The 20272-nt window shown below is 38.1% G+C and overlaps 1 protein-coding gene across 1 annotated transcript; it reads left to right on the top strand.

The window, feature by feature from the left end:
- The first annotated feature begins 7596 nt into the window (after nucleotides 1-7596).
- Nucleotides 7597-19765, top strand: CCDC150 (coiled-coil domain containing 150). The gene is given in 12 exon segments (XM_032189954.1): nucleotides 7597-7629; nucleotides 7781-7864; nucleotides 11065-11234; nucleotides 11625-11718; nucleotides 12368-12537; nucleotides 13230-13299; nucleotides 13933-14115; nucleotides 14661-14729; nucleotides 14817-14978; nucleotides 15303-15386; nucleotides 16393-16512; nucleotides 19733-19765. Coding segments are annotated over 12 exon segments (1272 nt in total).
- Nucleotides 19766-20272: the final 507 nt, after the last annotated feature.

Genomic DNA, 20272 nt, shown 5'->3' with positions numbered 1-20272 from the left:
TTTTCATAAGTACATCAACAAAAATGACAGCCACTAGGGAAAAATCAATCAATTAATATTAGAATAAAGCTTAAATAAATTAATTAACATCGGGAGATTCATGATATTAAACAGTGATATATTTTGCTGAACATGTTAACTTTTTAGTATCAATTAAACTATGCTACTCTAGATAACTAAAAGCATTAACTGCATTAATAACTGCTACTGGTGCAAATTGTTTTAAGAGATAATAACCAGTCTCTGGTGTGTACAGGACTACAATAATTTTTAAGCAGATAAATGACACTTTTCCTCCCGTTGATGAATAAATTCTGTTCACAGTGGACACAAGAATTTTGAAGTAAAAGAAGGCAAACTGCGTTCTCCATTTGTGCGTGCATTTGGTTTACAGTATGTGTCAGTCTACAGCTCCCAGGATCTGGGCCACACTCTGTAAAGCTATGCAGCAGTCCCTGGCTATTTGCAGAAAAATAGCACAGCACTTCAAAGAGAGCATGGCACAAAGCCCCTTCCCAAAACATATGCTGACTTTTGATTATTTCAGAAAGAAAACATTCCCTGTAAGGACTGCACAAACAATTCCCAAACTCAAAAATCAAATGTTAAAATACAAAGTGTCCCTCCTAGAAAACACAACGTTTCCTTCGTTTTCTATGCATCCCTGTTATCTTATTGTCCAATGGATTTCTCCTGTGTTGTTGTTTACATGTTCTCCAGGGGAAGTCATTTTTCCAGTAAGAAACTGAAAACAACGTGCAGGTGATACCAGTCGTGTACCTCTGTCACATCAGCGCATTATCCTTAGAGACTCTTGCACTTCTCAAGTAAGCCAGCAGATCACCCAAACTGATGTGTCACTGGTATTAAGACAAGAGGCAGAGGCAAACCCTCACACAGAGTTTAACTGTATTTCATAAAAAACACATAAGTAGGATTTAAAGCTTTCAACTTCTGAATTTAAAAATAAGAAAAAAATATATTACTAAGAGCACTGTTATTGAGTTAACAATTGAAACTGATGATAATACAGATCATGCTTTGAGGTTTTCATCCACATAGCCAGAGGCCCCTTCCTTTCCCAAACATATGGAAAGTCATAACATGGAAAACAAACATTAAAAAACATTATAAATATTTTTGTTTTCATATGATGTTTTCCTTACATTTAGAAAAATCAACATTTACAGTGCCAAAAGCATGAGAAGAGACAGAATGATATCAAGAACAGATTTTTGTTTCATTTTCATAAATTTATGTAATTGTTTCACATTTTTTGAGTTACACAGATGTAAACAAGGAATGTTACTGTTCATAGGAGTGCTACTGACAATCTGTTTAAAATGGTTTCAAACACCTAGCTGAATTCACTGTACTGTGCTTACATGCAATATTGTTTCTCAGCAGGAGTGTAAGTCCCTGTTCTGTAAGCGTACCAAGTGTTCTGGTATGATTTTATTCGATTTCAGTGGAAGACATGCAAAGACTGGCAATTCAAATAATGAAAAACATTTCTGTCATTGCAGGACTATCATGTTTGAGTGTTTTAGGTGTCATTTGGATTTATCATATGCCTTTAAACCTATTGAAATTTATGCATTAATTTGTCATGTACAAGGCCACTGATTTCACTTGATTTCAGTATTTTAGTTTAGTGTCTGAAAATGGGGCATTTGTCTCAGAAAGGTGAAAATGCAAGAATATCTAATGCCACATTAGGATTTTACATGCTAAATCCATGAAGATATTGGGCTGGACTGATAAGCTGATATAAAGTAATTAAAACAGAAGCTGATTCTGTGCTCCCTTAGCTCAGTGGAACAGGAATGAGATCAAAATGTTATCACTGTTTCTCGTCCTCCTAATTTCTTAATACTGTACACAGAAGTTAAAAAAAAAAAAATTACATCACTGTACTTTGGCTAATAACTACTTGCTGAAGTAAATCTGAGTGCCATAAAAACATTACTTATTTAAAGTGATGGGATTTTTCACTTACTCCTAGAGGAGGAGATGTCAGCCCAAATTTTGCAGACTTCTCAGAGAGCAGTTGGGCAGCAAACTGACACATTTTCCAGATATTGATTGTCCCTTGGTCGAGTGCACTGTAGCCTGTTTCCCGATTTCCAAAAGTGAGAGTTCAGATTTGAAATCAATATACCACTTAAATTGTCATCTTACTGAATTCTCATTCAAGTGAATGAATAGAATTCAGATAAAATACCAATTATTTTAGAAGTGTTCCACACTTCTCACATACACATTTGCAGACAAGAAATACTAATATTCAGTATTGCAATACTCACTAAGACAAAGTTTGAGAATAATACTATTTGCTCCATCTGTAAAAGCAGTGGGGAAAAGGCTGACAAATAGTTTTGCTTTTTATCCTTTTTAGAAAATATTACAAACTTTCATAAGCAGATCATTGTACATGGTGTATCTAGCGTGTTTGTTTTTCAAATACTGATTGCATAAGCCATTGAAAGGAAAACCAAAAGAGAAGAAATATTGAAGTAATGTAATATATACTGATAACCTCAATTCTCACTAAGTTTTGCAGACTTAACAGCACAGAAGACTTTCAAGGATGGATCAGGAAACACTGCTTTCAACGTATTTATGTTGAGAGCCTTCTTAGTGTGCAAGGGATGATAATTTAAAAATAAATGTTTGCTTAAGATTTAAATTAAAATGTGATGGACTGCACTAGGACGGGCCAGGCAAACTCTGGATTTACTATCTCATTAATGATAAAACATGCTAGACAAGATGAAGAGACATGAATGGTTCTGAAGAGTTTCCTTCATTCAACTAACACTTTATACAGCTTGCAGCTTACAATGAAAAGGGTAGACTAAAAGAAGAGGACAAATTAATCAAAACAACACTAGTAGAAAGCAAACTCACAGCAATGATAGGAATAGACCACAGAGCTGAGGTTCTTACTCCTACAAAGCATCCTCCTTCACAGTATGCTAACCTGGATGCACAAACAGATCTGATTTAGCAGATTCGATTTATCCCACCTTCCAATTCAAGCTTGCAAGTTCCACCTACTGCTGCAGCATTTTCGCACACAACCCAAGGAATCCAAAAGAGAGGTCTTTGTGATTACAAGTATTACAGAAGTGCTGGCAGCTCAGGACTCCACCTTGAACAAAGACTTCAGTTCTACTGCAAAGCAGAATTCAAGAAAAAATGACGAAAATATGGTGGGGGAAGTATGTAACATGCTGGAATAAAACTCTGTTGATTAATGACAGTTGTAGCATGCAATTATCTTTAACTATATGGTAAATCAAAGTCGGAATTAAAATAAGTTATCAATTATCAGAATAGTAAAAAGGCTAAAACTAAAAGAAATGACATTTCAGGAAAGTAAAACATAACAGCACCTTTAAGCAGTGAACTCTGTTAGAATATGGAAAAACTCCCTATGGAAAACCCTATTCCCTGAAAAATGGGAAATAAGACTGAAAAGCCGATTGGAGCCATCAACAAGCTACAGCCATAAAAACTGCTAAAATAATGAAAATGTTCTATACATTATCAGATACTTATTTTTTTTTTGTATAATTTGCAAAAAAAAATCCTAATTATGTGTATAAATTAAAGTATTATTGAGATATGTGATCTGTTGTATGTCACACAAAGCACTGGTGTTTTGGTAAGAAACAAAGTACACCTGTGTTATTAACCACACATTAAAAAGACATGCTTACATCCCACTTCAGCTTGCAACTTTGTGCAGCACTGATAATTCCACCAGGCATATACGTAGGTGGCAAACTATGGAGGAGATGATACTGATTTGGAGAAAAAAGTAGGAGGTCTGTCATCATCATGGTGCCTGCCCCAAATCTTATTGCCATATAAACACTATTAAAAATAAAAGAAAACGGCATTTTGGGTTTATTTTTGAAGGCTACCATGAAACTGTCAGGGAGGATATTTGCAGCTGAAAAGGACACAAAATTGTTTAATTTCAGCACTCAACATTCACTTCTTTGATCACAGTGTTCTTTTTAAAAGTTTTCTGTGGAAAACACGATACAAACGGTTTGATGTATACTTCTTACTCCTACTTTTTTATGTGAAGTTACTCTTATTGAACTATACAGCCACTTCTGAAAGTAAAATAACGAATGTGAAGAAGCTCAGATCAATCAGTTCTTTTAGTACAAACAAATTAAGAATACCTTTTGATCTGTTTGTTGCAAAATTTATACAGTACCTTCAGAATTAACTACCTTTCTGTCAAATATTGTTACCTTACCTCAGCTCAGAAAGCATCTCTGAAATATAGTTTCAATCTGACCTACATAACAGTTGCTCTTTTATGTTCTCACTTCATATACACAGTATTCTACCGCATAAAGCCAGGCATTGCCATTGTATCAATGTGCTCCAATTAATGAACAGCTCAAGGACAACATCAATAGTTGCCTGAATACTATACAATAAAAACAACATTATTTTTAATATTCAATGCTATTTATGCATCTCTACTTTGGGTGAGAAACTTAAGAGTGACTTAATTAATCATTTTTAATCCCCCTTTTCCCTGGTGATCTTTAAATTCCCTCACATCCCACACTTCTTCACAATTCTCCTGGCAACATCCCCCAGGAAAAGTCTTCCCAGTGTGGATTCTCAAGCGGAGCAATGACAGCTTTACATCAGCTGAGAATCTCTTTTTTACACACACATTAGTGATCAAATGTAGTGCAGACCCATCTTCAGTGTCATCCTTTTTGCTCAGAAAAGCTGCAACTCTTCCTCCAAAAGAAAACAGCGCTGCCAAAAGATCTTGACATCAAAACAATTATATCCATCAACAGAATGCAAAATTTTCATAGAATCATTGAATGGTTTGGGTTGGAAGGGACTTCAAAGATAGTCTAATTACACACACACACACCATGGGCAGGGACACCTTCCAGTAGACGAGGTGCTGTCAGTATTAATGGACATCCACCAGCTGCAGTAGCACAAATCATAAAATGTGTAGCCACAGTTTAAGATGTTCTGACACTGCTGCTCTTTGCTGCCATCTACAGATAGACTTCAATTTTAAAAAATAAAATTGAATCTACTTTTAATTTCCAATAAAATCTCAACGTACTCTACAAGCCAGTTCACACGGGTGTGCTTTACCTCAACATATTTAAAGCTTCAGACAAAGACGAGCCCCAGTGAGAGGTCCTTGACAGGATGCTGCCCCTCGGCGTCCTGCAGCCGGTACATCTGTGCTGGCAGGCGGGTGCGCTTCGGCCCTGTTAAACACACAGGCTTCAAGCCCCTCGGAAGCCAGCTGGGCTGCCAAAACTGAAAGGAAAGTTTGACATCTCTAGTATGGAAATCTTAAATACTTTGACTCAAGTCCTCAGAGTATCTAATGCTTAATGTTTACAGCATTGTTTTAGTGTGTTTCAGGCAGCATGTTTCCCGTTTCACTGCTGTATGTTCTAACCACAAGGCTATGAAGTCAGGCCTGCTCCCGGCCTTAAAACGCAACTCGGCGGTGTGAGGGGCCAGGGGCAGCGTGAGGGGCCGCTGCGTGGGGAGCGGGAACACGGGAACTACAACTCCCGGTGGGACCCGCGCCTCTCAACAACGGGCATTGCAGCTGAAGTAACGGAGACTTAGTTCTTCCGTCTTCACAACTAAGGTAAAGGTTGATTCCAATTCCACCAAAAACACTTCAACTTTTAGATCTGTGTTTTAATCAGGGACCTGTTGTTATCTGTCAGTGCAGGGAAGCTTGTAAAGTCACATACTGAAGTTAAAGAAAAGTATCAAAGAACAATGCGTATTTTAGAAATCTTATATATTAGCGGCATATTCAAGAACTAAACTAAAACATTAAATCAAAATGTCACCATTTTAAATTACCAAACAGATAGCAAAATCTGTCCTGATATTCTTTTCAATCTTTAGATTCCAAAAACTGTATCACTCCCAGCTTGATGAAGAAGCAAAGGTAAGTTGTAAAAAAGCACTGCCGAGGAAAATAGCTAAATAGAAATGAGAATGGGAAGAACTTGAGGCCTTCCCAATGTACCACGCTTTAGAGGCATAATTATTCTGCGGACAAATGCAGCTGAGGCTACTAACAGCAGAATGTCTGATTTTATTAATTATTTTATCAGTTAAGGGTACATATTTATTGAAAGATTAACTCACTTACATGTATTCTGTTGAAATAGCAAAAAAATGACGAGTGCTTTCCCTGGACAACTAGAACTGACCACAAAACACAGTTGTGACAGCACAAGTATTGCATAGAAAAGAGAGAAATACTACTATTGGTACTACAGAAAGATCAGGACCTTGGTCAGCTGGGTACTAAATGGGGGAAGAGGTATGCTTACTGCCTCTGCATGGACCACGTGTGCTGCCAGTTGTCTCTGAAAGAGTAAGTTTCAGTGAAGATAAAGTAAAAGGTCAGCTCAGATGTGAAGTGTTGCAGGGCTGGGAATGGACTCCTTGTGTTGGGAATTATACCGCTTCTAGTAGGAAGACCTTTTTTAAGTTCAGAAGCATCGAGATTAATTATAGCAGAGGCAAAAAAAATGAGCTCAGAAGGATATGAAGTTACCCCCAACTTTAAAAGCAAAGTTAGAGCAGGTACTGTTCTGATTATTATTTTAAGATACATGTTGGCAAGAGACTTGCACTACAGGAGCCATGTCAGGTCCTTAGAAGTGTGCACAGTCATGTGTCAGTAACTTAAAGGAAATAGGGATGAGACAAAAACTTGATATGTTTGAAGTGCCTTGACATGACGTTATTTTTTATTTTTTATTATTATTTTATTTTTATTTTTTAATGTATGTTCTGTTTTAATTGCCCTTCAGAATACCCAGCTGCCTTCTAGCAAACAACACAAAGAGAACCGGCAACACTTAGTGCCCTCCGGTAACACGAGCTAATGAACAACTTCTAGTGAAGGAAATTGAGTCAGTAGATGACTGTTCACGGTTTCCCAAGCTGAAGGCTGGAAAGTCCAATACTTAATTGACTTGGCTTTTTTTGAAAGTGTCCTCTTCAAGAGACAGGATGTGAACAACTGCTTCTCTGTCAAGTAGGACATTGATATTCCTTTGCACCTTTAGAATCTGCATGATTATGTTTCTGTTTGTGTCTGTCAGAAAATGAAGATCTTTAAAAGCAGGTACAAAAAATTATTTTGAAGTTATTTTCTTGAAGGCTGCTTTAGGACCCTCCTAACTAAAATTCTTATTTACATACCAGCTTTGCTTTCAGAAAGATGATTTGTTGCTATTGTAGTGGCAAATGTGACATATTCTCCTATTTCCTACTAATTCTGTATTTTGACTTACAACGCCTCCTCTCTGGAGCATGAAGAGGGAATGAGGACAGGACAGCTCGGCAGATATTTTTGAACTTCAGAGTTGATTTGTGACCTTCTGATCAACGGTACGGAAGATGTGCAGTATTTACTTGAATCTAGGCTTTAGATAACAATGATGTAATATTTCTTTTGACAGATAAGGACAATAGGAAATGAAATAACACAAGGAAAGAACAAATTGGAAGTAGAAAAAAAAAAAAAAGAACAAGCGGCTAATGGAATATTTGGCTGCATGGGCATATGAGCAGGTAAGATGTGTAAGGGGTGAAAAATATCTACCTGAAGCAACAGGGAAAAGTTAAAATATTCAGGGAGAGACAGGACATTGAACACCCTTTTTTGTTGTTTTTTTACATTATTTTTCCTACAGAATGGTAATTTCTGCTCTTTTTTCCTCAGTATGCCCAGCAACAGGTACAACAGGTCTTGGCAGAGCTGACTGACAGCAGGAATAAACTGTCCTGTGACAAAGGAGAACTTCAGGTACCTGTCAGTGTCCTAATTGTCAGTTCACAGGGGAAACTCCATTTTATTTTATGTTTATGTATGACTGCTTAACCTGAGCTCTTCACTACTTAATTTGGAGGGAAGCTTTTATTTGTCTTTCTATGTTCTTGACTCTACACAAACACTTTATTTTGAGAATGGTGTAGAAAAAAGCATCTTTGATCTGGCTCATATCACTTACTGCCTTTGGGTGATAGATCAAGGCAAGATGATGTTGATGTAGCATCTCTAGGATTTGTGAAATATAAGTTGCTTAATGTACAAAAACAGTTGAATAGCTAAGAACCACAGGGAGGCATTAAAAAAAAATACAAGTAGAAAATTGGTTGAAAGATTAGAAACGTAGAACATTTTACGAAATATAGGAATTAATATGGAGGGAGGCAAACTGTGGTGATAAGCAAAAATAAGAAGTGTACATAAGCTTTCTTAAATATTATTTAGCTGGACAGTAAATGAGGTGCTGGAGGTAAAGCTTTTACTTCAGTGTGACCTATGTCAGAATTTGGGGCAGCAGTGCAGAAATTCCTGAGGTTCTTTTAAAAACAGCACAGAATATGTAGTGGTTATTAGAGAAAGCTACATTTATGCAATAGCCCTAGGTCTCATGGTAGTGATAGAAGAAAGTGATCCAAAACATACTTAAATTAGAACAAGGTGATTCATTCTAATCTGGAAGTAATTCTATGGAAAGATAAGTTAAAAGTGTTTCACTTGCTGCTCTTGCTACTATGGGACTTAAGAAAAATAAAACATTTGCTCTGGGCAAAGAAGAATTGCTATATCACTCCGCTTTTGTGTTGCGGTCAAGCTAATGCTTTTCCCTTTCTTCACTAAAAAGAAGCTGAGCTATTTTGTCACACTTCTTTTCTTAAAACTGGAGTGCAGAAGCTGGAGGAATAACTGTAATGTCTCTCAAGATACACGTTGAAACAATAGCGAGCTTTGCAAGTGCATTGTGGCTACAGAGACCAAATACACTAAGGAAAAACAACTTTGAGAACTTCTTACTCCTCAGAATTAGGGTCAGACTAACTAATACTAACATAGCCGTTAGAAATCAGATTCAACACACCTTTTCCTGGAGAACAGAGAACACATTTAATGTTAACCCTAGCATCCTAGTCTCCAGGTGAAAACAGAACTTTTTCATTAAAATATGAGAACTGTGGAAGCTCAGCTAAACTTCATGCATGAAAATCACAAAATTTGCAAGTTTATAATGTGTTTTCAGGCTAGAAAACACACAGGTTACAAGACGGTAACGATAGTCTTCTCGATTTATCATTTGTTCCAGTTAGAGAACAAATAGTGGCAGATAATACTTGTCTAGCGATGTTGCTGTGAGGAAGGTAGTTCCTCTGCTTCAGTCTGTTCACTCAGTCATAATAGACAGAAGCACAAAGAGTTGTGTTATCTTGGACAGTGAAACCAAGCTTGTACATATAAGACGGTGAAATGGAGTCTGCTGTCAGGAGCTTGCTCGGTAAATGAGAAGCAATAGGAGTCTGTAAAGAACAGTTACTATTATAGGTTCATTCTTCCTTGTGAACAGACATCTTGAGACAGTTATTTGAATTTATAGGTTAGAATAGTGATCAAAATATCATTTGTTGTTGGGAAAAAAATACATATGTTGTTGGAAAAACAAGGAAGGTGAAAGTGACGAACTGTTGATCGTATCCATAATCTACATGCCATACTCTAGAAATTACACAGAAGATATAACCACGTTTAGGACGTTTGCCTGGAAAACAGGAGGTCTAATTTTTGCTGTTTCCAGAAAGCAAAATGAATCAAATATTTATCTTCTACTTCAATTCTCCATCATCAGAAAATCAAAGGGAATTGGATATTATGTTAATAGTTGCAATCTATAACCCGAACACTTTCAGATTTTGGAAGAGTTCTGCTGCTTTTCAGTTACAGAGAACTAGCTGTAGAAAGCTCCCATAGCAGGTACAGCCCAGGCGGGCACTTGGAGCCAGGAGGCTGCCATGGCACTGCAGAGCTACAACGGCCGGTGACACCACAGTCAGGGAAGCACAGCCTTCTGGTGCAGTTCTATCAGCACTGTGTCTCGCTGCTGGCAAGAGGGAAATTGTGCAGGTTTGGATAATAAGCTATGGAAAGTATCACAGACGAGAGCTTCAACTGTTTAGTGTGCCTTAAGACATCCTACATGTGACAAAGTCTTCTCAAATTAACGTAAACTTGGGAATAAAATCATAGTATCTATTTGTTAAAGTAAATAGGTGGTTTAGAGAGTATTTCGTTAATTTCTCACTTTTTCTTGTGCTCTCATCTACATAGCCAATGAGAGCTGATGGATTTTGTGGTGGAAATGGCACCAAAAAGAAAAAAATCCCCAGCAAGTTCTTGGCAGTAGAAATCTTCCGACCATAATGCTAGGTCAGCTGCAGGCTCAAAAGAAGAAGTTATGGAATCCAATTTACGTGCTTGTACTCTCCCCTCTACTTCACACCAAGTTCATTTTGAATGATACAAACATTCAAGACATTCTGCTTCTGAATGTGGGGATAGTCCTATGGTCAGCCTGAAAATTCTGTTAAATGCTGTAAAGAACATGGGAGAAAAACTGGAGGATAAAATAAATGTTCTCTCACCAAGATTCTTGAAAACTTTATCGTCTACTGGGCTTAACAAAGGAAACTTTAATGTGGTGAGTGATAACCCTGACATCCAATTTATAAAGACAGTTAATTTCAATTAACTAGTTGATGGCAATGAAGAAATGGCTGAAAATTAACATGTGTTTTTTGTTTGAAAACAATGTAGGTGAAAACTTAGGCTAAACAAATTAGGAATTAACAACTGATTTTGTTGAGAAACCTAGCTTTGTGCCTTTGTGGCGTTTCCTAGGTGCCCAGAGTTCAGAAGTATTGGAACTGTCAATAAAAAAAATAATAATAATACAAAACCAACCCACTCATCTCCTACAAAAAAAAAAAAAAAAAAAAAAAAAAAAAAAAAAAACCAACAGTAACACACAGTTTGGACTTAAAACAGGGGTAGAACAAAGTTCATGTACTTGGAGAGAACACTTTCCATGATCAAGACCATTGCATACTCTTAGCACTAGTTAGTTATTAAAGAATCAAACTAATAAATGGTGATTTTCCTGTTAATTTGCCTGATGATTTCTTGTACTGCAGATGGCAAACTTGCAGCATCAGCTGGAGGCAGCAAAGGACAGTAACAGGAAGGTGATAATGATGCTGGAGCACGTGTTAGCTTCTCATAGCAAGATGCAGGCAGTTCTGGATGCAGTACAAACAGAGTTGGGACACAAGGACACTGAAATCAGCAACTGCAGAAAAGACAAGTGAATGAAGCTGATTCTGTTTCTCTGGTCTATCAGCAGTGTGGTGAAGACAGATTCAGTGGAAGATTGGCACCTTTCCCATGCTCTGGCTAATAAGGAAAAGTTAGCCTGAACAATTCCTATAGCCTTTCCTGCCAAACTGAAGCATACTTACTATAATGAGCAAAATACACTGAATGTTTGTGGCTATAGCTGCAAGAACTGCACTTGTAAAGATTTGGCTTGTCAGGTATCACACATCTTGTGAAAAGAATGTTAAAAAAAATAACTTCAGTGACAGGCAAAACTTACTATGGGTAAGCTAGAGCTCCAAACTTGAAGATAGTTACCACATCAGAGGAGATGTGCACAAGTTGACTTATACGTTATTTATCTGATTTCCATTTTCAGGAGCCAGAGTCAGCAGAAAATACAGATGTTAGAAACAGAATTGGAACATCACAAAGCCAAACTGGTTGCCATGGGAAGGCAGCACGGCAGCCAGGTAGAGAACATGTTTTTCAATGGTAACAACCAACATTGCATTTTTGGGGTCAAGACAGTTATCTCTCCTTTTTTGGTGAGGACATCATGGTGTGATACATTCACATGAACAGAGGCAAAAAAAAGCCCATCAGCCTTTGGCTGTGGAACAGGAAAATCATTATCCAAGTGCTGAAGGTGGCAAGCAACTCCTTGAAAAGAAAAATTCCTTAGCACAGGTGAAGGTTTTATAGTTCGCAGCTGCATACAGAAAATGGACAGAGATTTCTGAAATATACATGAAGCCTTTTATTTTTTCTTATTTGAAAGAAGAGGGAGCAGAAGGAATGGAAGTCCAGGAAGTTGCTTTCTTCCCCTCTCTCCTCCATAATACTTAGCTTAAAAATAATTACCTCACAACCCAAACACAAACCAAAGAACATTTTTTCCAGGGGAGTCATGGTTACATGACAAGTTCTGATTTTCTGACTAAGCTAGTAAGTGATTGGCTTCATAAGTATTCCCATCTAGGTGTCTGACATTTGTAATGAGACAGCTGGTAAACAGACTTACTTCCTGTAACCTGATACTGACTGGGAATGGAAGCAAATATTTCTGTGTAAACTTTTTAGTTTGGGTAAATATAAGTCTGATCTGTTGTTACTGCACAGTTGGAACCACTTTCTAAGGCACTAGAAGTTGCTAGAATGGACAAAAAGACACTTGCTCTTCGTTTGGAAGAAGTTCAGCAGGCCAATAACGTCCTGCAGAGCAAACTGATCCGCACTCAGTATGACCTGAAAAGTAAAGAAGCTGAGCATCAACAGCTGATGGGCTGCAGGTAAGACCAGATCCCAGATACTATACCTGAGGAAAAACATTACTTTTTACTAACAGAGCTTTTTACGGTGCTTATCTGTCAGCATTGAGTGTACGCTGAGCCAGCAGTATGATAGCCTCACACAGAGCTACAGAAATGGGCGCTTCCACCCATTCCTGTAATGACTCTAGAACCTGTTCTGCTGTACTGCTTGCTCAGGGTCATTATGGTATTTCTAAAAGCACCTCTTCCATTAAGATAGCAGATATTACTTCTACTTTAAAGCGGCCTGTAGTAGGTAGAGCAAAGAGACCAAAGGATAGCTGTTAAAATCCTCTAATCCAAACTTAACACCAGTAAGTACAACCTCAAAACAAGTAAGTGTTGGTGCAGTCTGAATATCCTTGTTATCCTTGTCTAAACAGGCTTAGCCATCTAATTTCCTGGAGTCGAAGTTGGTGGTTTTTTTTTTTTTGTTTTGTTTTTGTTTTGTTTTGTTTTTTTTTTAAAAAGTCTTGTACAGCTATTTTAAACCTCCTTGGAAACAAATGGAATATTTAAATATGTAAATCCACTCCAAACTTTAAACAAGCGTTGCAAAGCATATAGCTAAAAAACGTTTAGTGGAATTCTCTATCCTATTCACATATTTAAAAAGTAAAACATTACTAAATGTACGTGTGAGTAACTGAATTTACCTCTTCACTTTAAAGGGAGCAGTTAATTGAAAAAATCAAGATTGAGGAAAAGATGCACATAGAAAACAGAGATTTTGGAGAAGCAGTTCCATGCTGAACAAGAGGTTTCTAGGAAGGCTGCCCATCAAGAGTCTACTGAGGTGAAAAGGGATATAGTTAAAAGATTTCAGTGAGTGGCTTCCATAGAAAGAGGCCTTACAATGTCCAATTTTCACCAGAACAAAAGCAGCTCATAACAAATATCTCCTTTTCCATTCATGATGGAGTTATCCATCACCTGTTCACAATAAATTTTGGCATGTAGTAGACAGACATCTTGGTGGCCACGCACAGCAATGTCCATACTGTCTAATTTCTTCCATGTCCCACTGAATACCCTGCAACACCATATACCTTATTGAACATGATGTCAACATTTATATCAGTCATTCCAATGGCTTCAAAAGGATATTCTGAGGTTGTATAGAAATCACCAAGGATATGCTATAGGATGGATGCTTCCTTGTTTTTTGTGGACCAGCTCATAATACTCAGCATAACCTTAGTATTAACTCAGACCCCAGCATGCATTTTTGTTCCTTTGTTACAATGGTATTAAAACCACTGTGTGCTGTTGCTTTTTTCAGATATAGCCAATCAATTTGATGCTCTGCTTGTTGTTGTAGAGAATTAACTAGTTTTTACTGTTAACGTGAACTCACTTCTTCCTGTCCCCTAGCTAAAGAAGGCTCTTCAAGGATCATCCTCCATATTTGTTGCAGTTTCCCATGCTAACAGGGACCTGCGGCAGAAAGTGCTAGAGCTGGAAAAGACTTCATCCAGTTACAGGGAAAAGCTAAAAAGCCAAAGAGCTCAAGTCAAATGTTGCTTGGTCACTAAAGCTAACGCAGGGAGAATAAAGGTATGTACATGTTTTTCAATGGACACAGGTAATCTAGTTGAGAACTCCTTTTTCTCCTACTGAATAGGACTGCTGTTGTCCCTTTTTAGTGGGGTGAGACAGAAAATAAGACTAACTCTGCCCCAAAATTCTGACCAGATCAATAGCATAAAATTGCTATTATGCATAGAAATTACATAACCTTTCTAGTCATATCCCTCCCTGCTCCCTGTATCCAGTATGCTGCCATGGAGCCCTTTTGTGTCCCCCCACCATAGTTTTTTTTATAGTAGCATTTACATACTTTATCATTTTGTAGATGGTCTATTTAATGATTGACCAAACCAAAGATTGCTTTGTCTAGTGATTGGTCCCTTCCCATTCTTTGTAGGGCGTAAAACTTATGGTTTGACTAGTACCTGTTCCCAAGTGAGAATCTAAGCTCCTCAGCAACTTTGTCACCTGCTTGTTCCCATCTCCACAAGGGGCATGAGTCATCTTGACTTCAGTAATAGTAACATCCTGAGAAATTCCTGACGTTTTGTTTCTCTTTCGACAACTTCCAGGAGATTGAAACTGAACTGAGAGAAATAGAAGCAATAAAGGAGGAATATCAGAAGAAGAATTATGAACAGGTGAGCTTTCCTGACCAGTTCCCAGTCTGAGAGAGAGACCGATCTGACAAAATTATTGGAATGTAATTCTTGTGTTGTTGTCTTCAGTCACAGCACATCTAACAATTTGTGTCAGAGTTGAAGAGTTTGCGTAGTGAGATGCAAATATTGTTGGAAAACCAACAAAAAGTGCAAGTGCAGAACAGGCAGCTGGAGACCCAGCTAGAAGTGGAGAGAAGGCGAGTGCATCAGTTGGAAAACGAGCGTCAGGTAAAGTGGTAGCAGCACGCATATATGGTGAGACAGCTGTGGAAATATTTTTATGTAAAGCCTCTGGGGACATAGAAGAAGTGGTAGAAAGACTCTGAATCCCAGTTCAGAGATGTTCCTGTAAATCTCAGTGTATTTGCTCCAGTCTAGAAAGACCAAGTAACAACATAAATTCACTACATAGCTGACTTTAGAGAGATTCTTTTTAAAAAACAAATCTCTTAAGTTATTTACAGCAAAAATTGGAGAATCCTTCTACTATAGTGCAGATTTTTATTTGCACCATGAAAAAATTCCTAGAAAAACTTTACTTTTTCTACCTAGATACTAGAAAAAACAACCCAACATCTGAAGAAATGTAAAGAGGAAATAGAAAAACTGAAACAAGCCAGTATGGTGTCAGAACAGGCAAGACCAGTTAGCATTAGAATTATAATTCACTGGAAGTAATAAGTTGGTGTTTCAGTATTTGCATCAAGTAAAACTTCAAATCTCAAATATAGGTCTCTGGTGAAGAAGGAGGTACGTTCCTGACCTTGTCAACTCCAAAGGAACTAAGTGGTGTTTGTCTTATTTTTTATTTTTTACTTTTAAGATTACAGTTTCATCTCTTATGTGAGTAATTTAGTTTAGCAGAGCTTGGAAGAAGAGCTTCCCTCAGCCTTTTTTTTTTTTTTTTTTTAAAATTGGGCTCGGGGTATATCTGTCCTAATCAAATAAAGAAAAGTGGTGTGGCCAAGTAAATTGTGCCCTGAGCTGCTCTTGCATCACTTTGTACGTGACATCATTCCAAACCACATTCACCACCATCCCCTGAAAAGTCATTTGTCCATGCATTACCTTATCCTTGTACTACTTCACAGCAGCAGCCAAATTATTGTAACTTGTGTTAATAACTATAGTAGTTTGAGGTGGAAAATCTAGGGTTTTAGATGCTTTATAGGGTACTAACCAGTATAAATTAAAATTAAAAAGGAATAGAGGTGCCCCAGCTTGAGGTCTTACCAATTCAAATACTGTTCTGAGACTAGAAAGAGAACTTGATAGCAGGATAATGTTTCCACAGCACTTGTTAGTTCTCTTCACAGATATTTCTCAGGAGTTTGTGGTACTCAGCCTCCATTTTTTCCTCCCTCTTTCCCCAATGTCTCTGTATTTTACACTGTGTTGAAAACTGTACTGACTTCATTACTCTCCTAAAAGCGGAGCAGTTTTGTAGCAAGGACGTCTCTATCACACCCACTTCACCTCAATGAAAGAAAGCATTACGGTCAGCTCCCACCCCTAGGTACAGAAGAGAGATTTGAGCAAACATTTGTATGCCTTGCTGCCCTTCCTCACACAGCTCAAGAACTGGAACACAGCCTGCATTAACTGTTCTCTCTGCAGTTCTAATTACCACTGCCTTCCCTAGGTGACAAATAACCTGAAAGAAGCTCAGCACTGGTTCAAATCAGAGTTTGACAGCCTGCAGCTAGATTGTCTGAAAAATGACCAGCTGGTGAACTTTGAAGACAGCAGCTCCAAGGAGATAGTAAAGAATGCAAGCATGTTCTTTTCAGAGAGCAAAGAAAATAGGCTCAGGGAAGTATCTGATAGCTCATATTGGTCAGAACTTCAGTTGCCTAAACTTTTTATTGGCCCTTACACATGGATGGAAGGCAGACCCTTCCTCCTATTCTAGAATAGTTTGTTTCCTCCTCTTTTGCCAAAGTCAGCATCAAATATGCAAAACCATTACGTATGCAATTACATAAGCTTCAAGGTACTACTTCCATACTTTGAGAAGTTATATTGTACATGCTTCATATTTTGTTGCTGCTCATAAACTAAATACTTGTCTGAAAGTTAACAGCTAGCATATATTTTTTCCAGCATTCACTTGTTTCAGTGGTTCTCCTTCCCCTCCTCCAAATCCTTGCAGAAACCCTTTTGAAAGCTGTGCTTACCTTGGTTGTGTAGATTCATCAGCCTTCTCCATAACTGGCAGTTCTTAGATACTTTTACTGGCTTTGCCGAGGCTTACGTATTAATCTTTAACCTCTTCATTAATAATCATAAAGACTCCCCAAACAGTCATCAGCATCATAAAATATTGCATTTTCCCCAGCAGAAAAAGCAACCAGAGCTTCCCCCTTACACCTTCCCAGAGAGCAGGATGAGCACCCAACACCTCCAGCTCAGCAGCAGGAAGGCCTACGTGAGCTGGGCAGGAAATGAGCTCATTTCACTGGGTGATTCCCAGCCCAGGGAGAGCATCACCTGCCACCAGGAGACTCCTTGACAGCACCCAGGTACTAGAAGAATCAGCAACCTTACTTATCCAAGATAGTTTTGTATCACTGAGAAGGTACTGCAAATAAAACATGCTCCTAGGACACCCGTGTATAGGTGACCTAGGAATTCTTGTTTAAATTGTAAATTCTGGTTTGTTACCTCCTACCTTTCACCTACATTACAGGGATTGTTCTGTGTGTGTGTGTCTGTGTGTGTGCATGAGAGACGAGTTACCATGCTTGTCCTTTTGACTCAGGTGCTTTGCATCATGAGGCTGACCATAACAAAACCACTATTTATAGCAAAGCAATTATTCTGTATGTATCATTACTGTAAACTGTGTGCTGCTGATCTGCTACATCTTTGCTTTCATCGCTTTTATCAGCTTTACAATAAGGCCTGGCAGGTGCTTGCAAAACATCTTGCACTGGCTTGCAGAGCAATCTGGTGAATTGCTGAAAACAGTGTCATGCAGCTGTGGCTAGGTGATGACGTGGCCAGGACAGGGAAGAACTGGCAGGACTGGCTTCTGCTAATGACAGATGATGTCTGGGTCATGAGAGAACATAAGCCTTGGGCTATTTTAGGTGCATATACGGAATTCATTAGGTGTGTGATGTTATACCTTCTTAAGAATTCGTGGAATTTGTTTAACCCATCTTAATATGGAATAACAAACTTGGGAAAGAGTATCTGAAGCAGATAGATGACTTACATTGTAGTAAGTTGAAGATGATTATAACATGTTCAGTTTTTGTGCTTGGTTGACCAAGGATCAGTTCAGCTCTACCTTGGCTTATTCTTCTGTGTGGACCTGCCAATACAATGTAGCTTCAGTACAGGTGTTGTTGCACTCTGATCTGCTGCAACAGAACTGATTGCCAGCTTCTCTGCAATCAGTGGTATTATTTATCTCTAGGGAACCTATACATGTTATTTGCAATACTTGTTTAGTGTAGAGGGAAGACTTGAATGCAGATGGAGCCTGAGAGTAGCCCACGGACACGGCAGGATTAGGTCATCCTGCTTCTACAAAGATTTGGTCCTAAACTTTGACTCTACATGATAGTAGTCTGGACTAAGTCTGAGAGACCTGACCTCAGAGACCTCCTTGAAGCAAACAGATGTTCCAAGGAACAAGGGGTGGCTGAGAACACTGTTAAAACCAGTCTACATCTTTCATTTACCTGATCTTCATTAAATTGTGCTGCTGAAAAGAAGGCCTATCCAGCACGGGTTTAGCTTCGTCCTAGTCAAATAATTCCTTCAGAGATCAACCAGCATGTATGCTGCACCTGCTCCTTAGACCTGCTTAGATGGTTTAGCAAAATCTATGCGTCTCCACCTCCACAGTGCCCTCGGGCAAACAGCAATCAAAACTGTAATCTAGTTTTGCCTGGTGTTAACTCAAACTGTAATGACAGTTGAAAAAGTCTTCTGGAAGAGCACTTACACTTTAACACTCTTGTGTTTTAATGAATGAATTGTATTTGAATGCATTTTTATTGACTGATTAAGAAGGTTGCCTGATGAGGGACAAACGATTGTGACTCTGATGATTGTGACTTTGCCCTGTGCAAGAGGATGAAGCATGCTGCAACTGGCATGATGGCAGGACAATAAAGCTGACCACTCCCAGGTTTCCTCTGCAGGAGTTTTTACCAAGGTACCATATACCTCAAGGGTATGGTTCTTCTCACCTTCCTTGTTCCAGAATCCCCTGCATCCTTTAGGGCAATGCATATACAGTTACTTTGTATATCGAAATGCCAAGTCTGATTATATGCCTGTGGACATTAAACATGGTATTTATGTTTGTGTAGTAATGTTTTATTCAAGATTCAACACATCCTCCTGCTTCTTTTAAATTTGTTCAGCATTTATGGTGGAAAGCATTAAGATACAGTGTAATTGTAATGTATTACTGTATCACAGTCCCTCTTGCCTTTAGCACTAGCTTAAGGCTAGATTATATCTGCTTTAGCAAGTAACACAGCTCTGTGCCTTGAATGAAGAATGAAATATCTGGTCCAGATGTCCAGGACGAGTTTTGGGTTGAGTTTTACTTCAGATTTAGCACCACATTACAGAACTACAGGAGCAACAATTAAGAGAGAACTCCAGGGTGTTCATCCCTGACCTCACAGTAAGAAAACTTGGAGTTATCTTTGTGCTAAGGCAACCATAACCATGATACAAACAGTAATCATAGTGATTAAAACCAGGACTTTTTCTTGGAACAATATAAATTAGAAGCCTGTATCCCTTTGAAAGGCACAAAACAAGATATTTCTTTCCAAAAGCTTTGGAGACAACTACTGTATAAAACCCATTCAAACACCAAAAGTACATGATACATGAGATCTTGTAATTCTTTTCTTTAAACACAGTACTTGCTAAACAGTCGGATAGTGATCTAGATAAACATACGTATTTTCTGTACACATCTCATGTTCTGCATTTTGGTGTTTCCCTAGGCAAGACAATTAACATGGGCTATGCCTGTTTAAACTTATTTTCATTGGGGAGTTCACATTTATATGGTGTCTGTTTTGTCTCCCTTTGTGTGAAGTCCAGTCTTCTCTCATGTCTGTCACTGTTGCACAACAGCAATGTAACATATTTCTTAAATGGTGTAAAATCTAATTGTGTGAAATCCAAATTAAAGACTGCCTATCTTATAGCCATTAATGCAAGTTGGACATAGCAAAACAATATTTAAGTCCTTTCTTCATTTATAGTTTTTCTCCACAAACATTCCAGAAAGCTTTAGATAACTTACTTGTGACTTCCTCAAGACAAGCAGCATCTCTTCCTTCCAGACACTCAGAATTGTTTAGTGCAGCCGCTCTGAACACTGTTTGCTAGCAATGTGAATTTTCCGGTCCATATTGACTGGGTTTATTTAAATGCAACTTTCTGTTATTTAGTGCTTAAAGACAATTTAGAAAAAAGTTTAAAAAGCATCCTGAGTGTATTTTTCCTTTTTTTTTTTCCCCACAAATGTTAAAAAACAT

Source organism: Aythya fuligula, chromosome 6 (genome assembly GCF_009819795.1).
Source record: "Aythya fuligula isolate bAytFul2 chromosome 6, bAytFul2.pri, whole genome shotgun sequence".
NCBI lineage: Eukaryota > Metazoa > Chordata > Aves > Anseriformes > Anatidae > Aythya > Aythya fuligula.
Note: the sequence above shows the minus strand (reverse complement) of the source record. Positions and strands in the feature narration are given on the sequence as shown.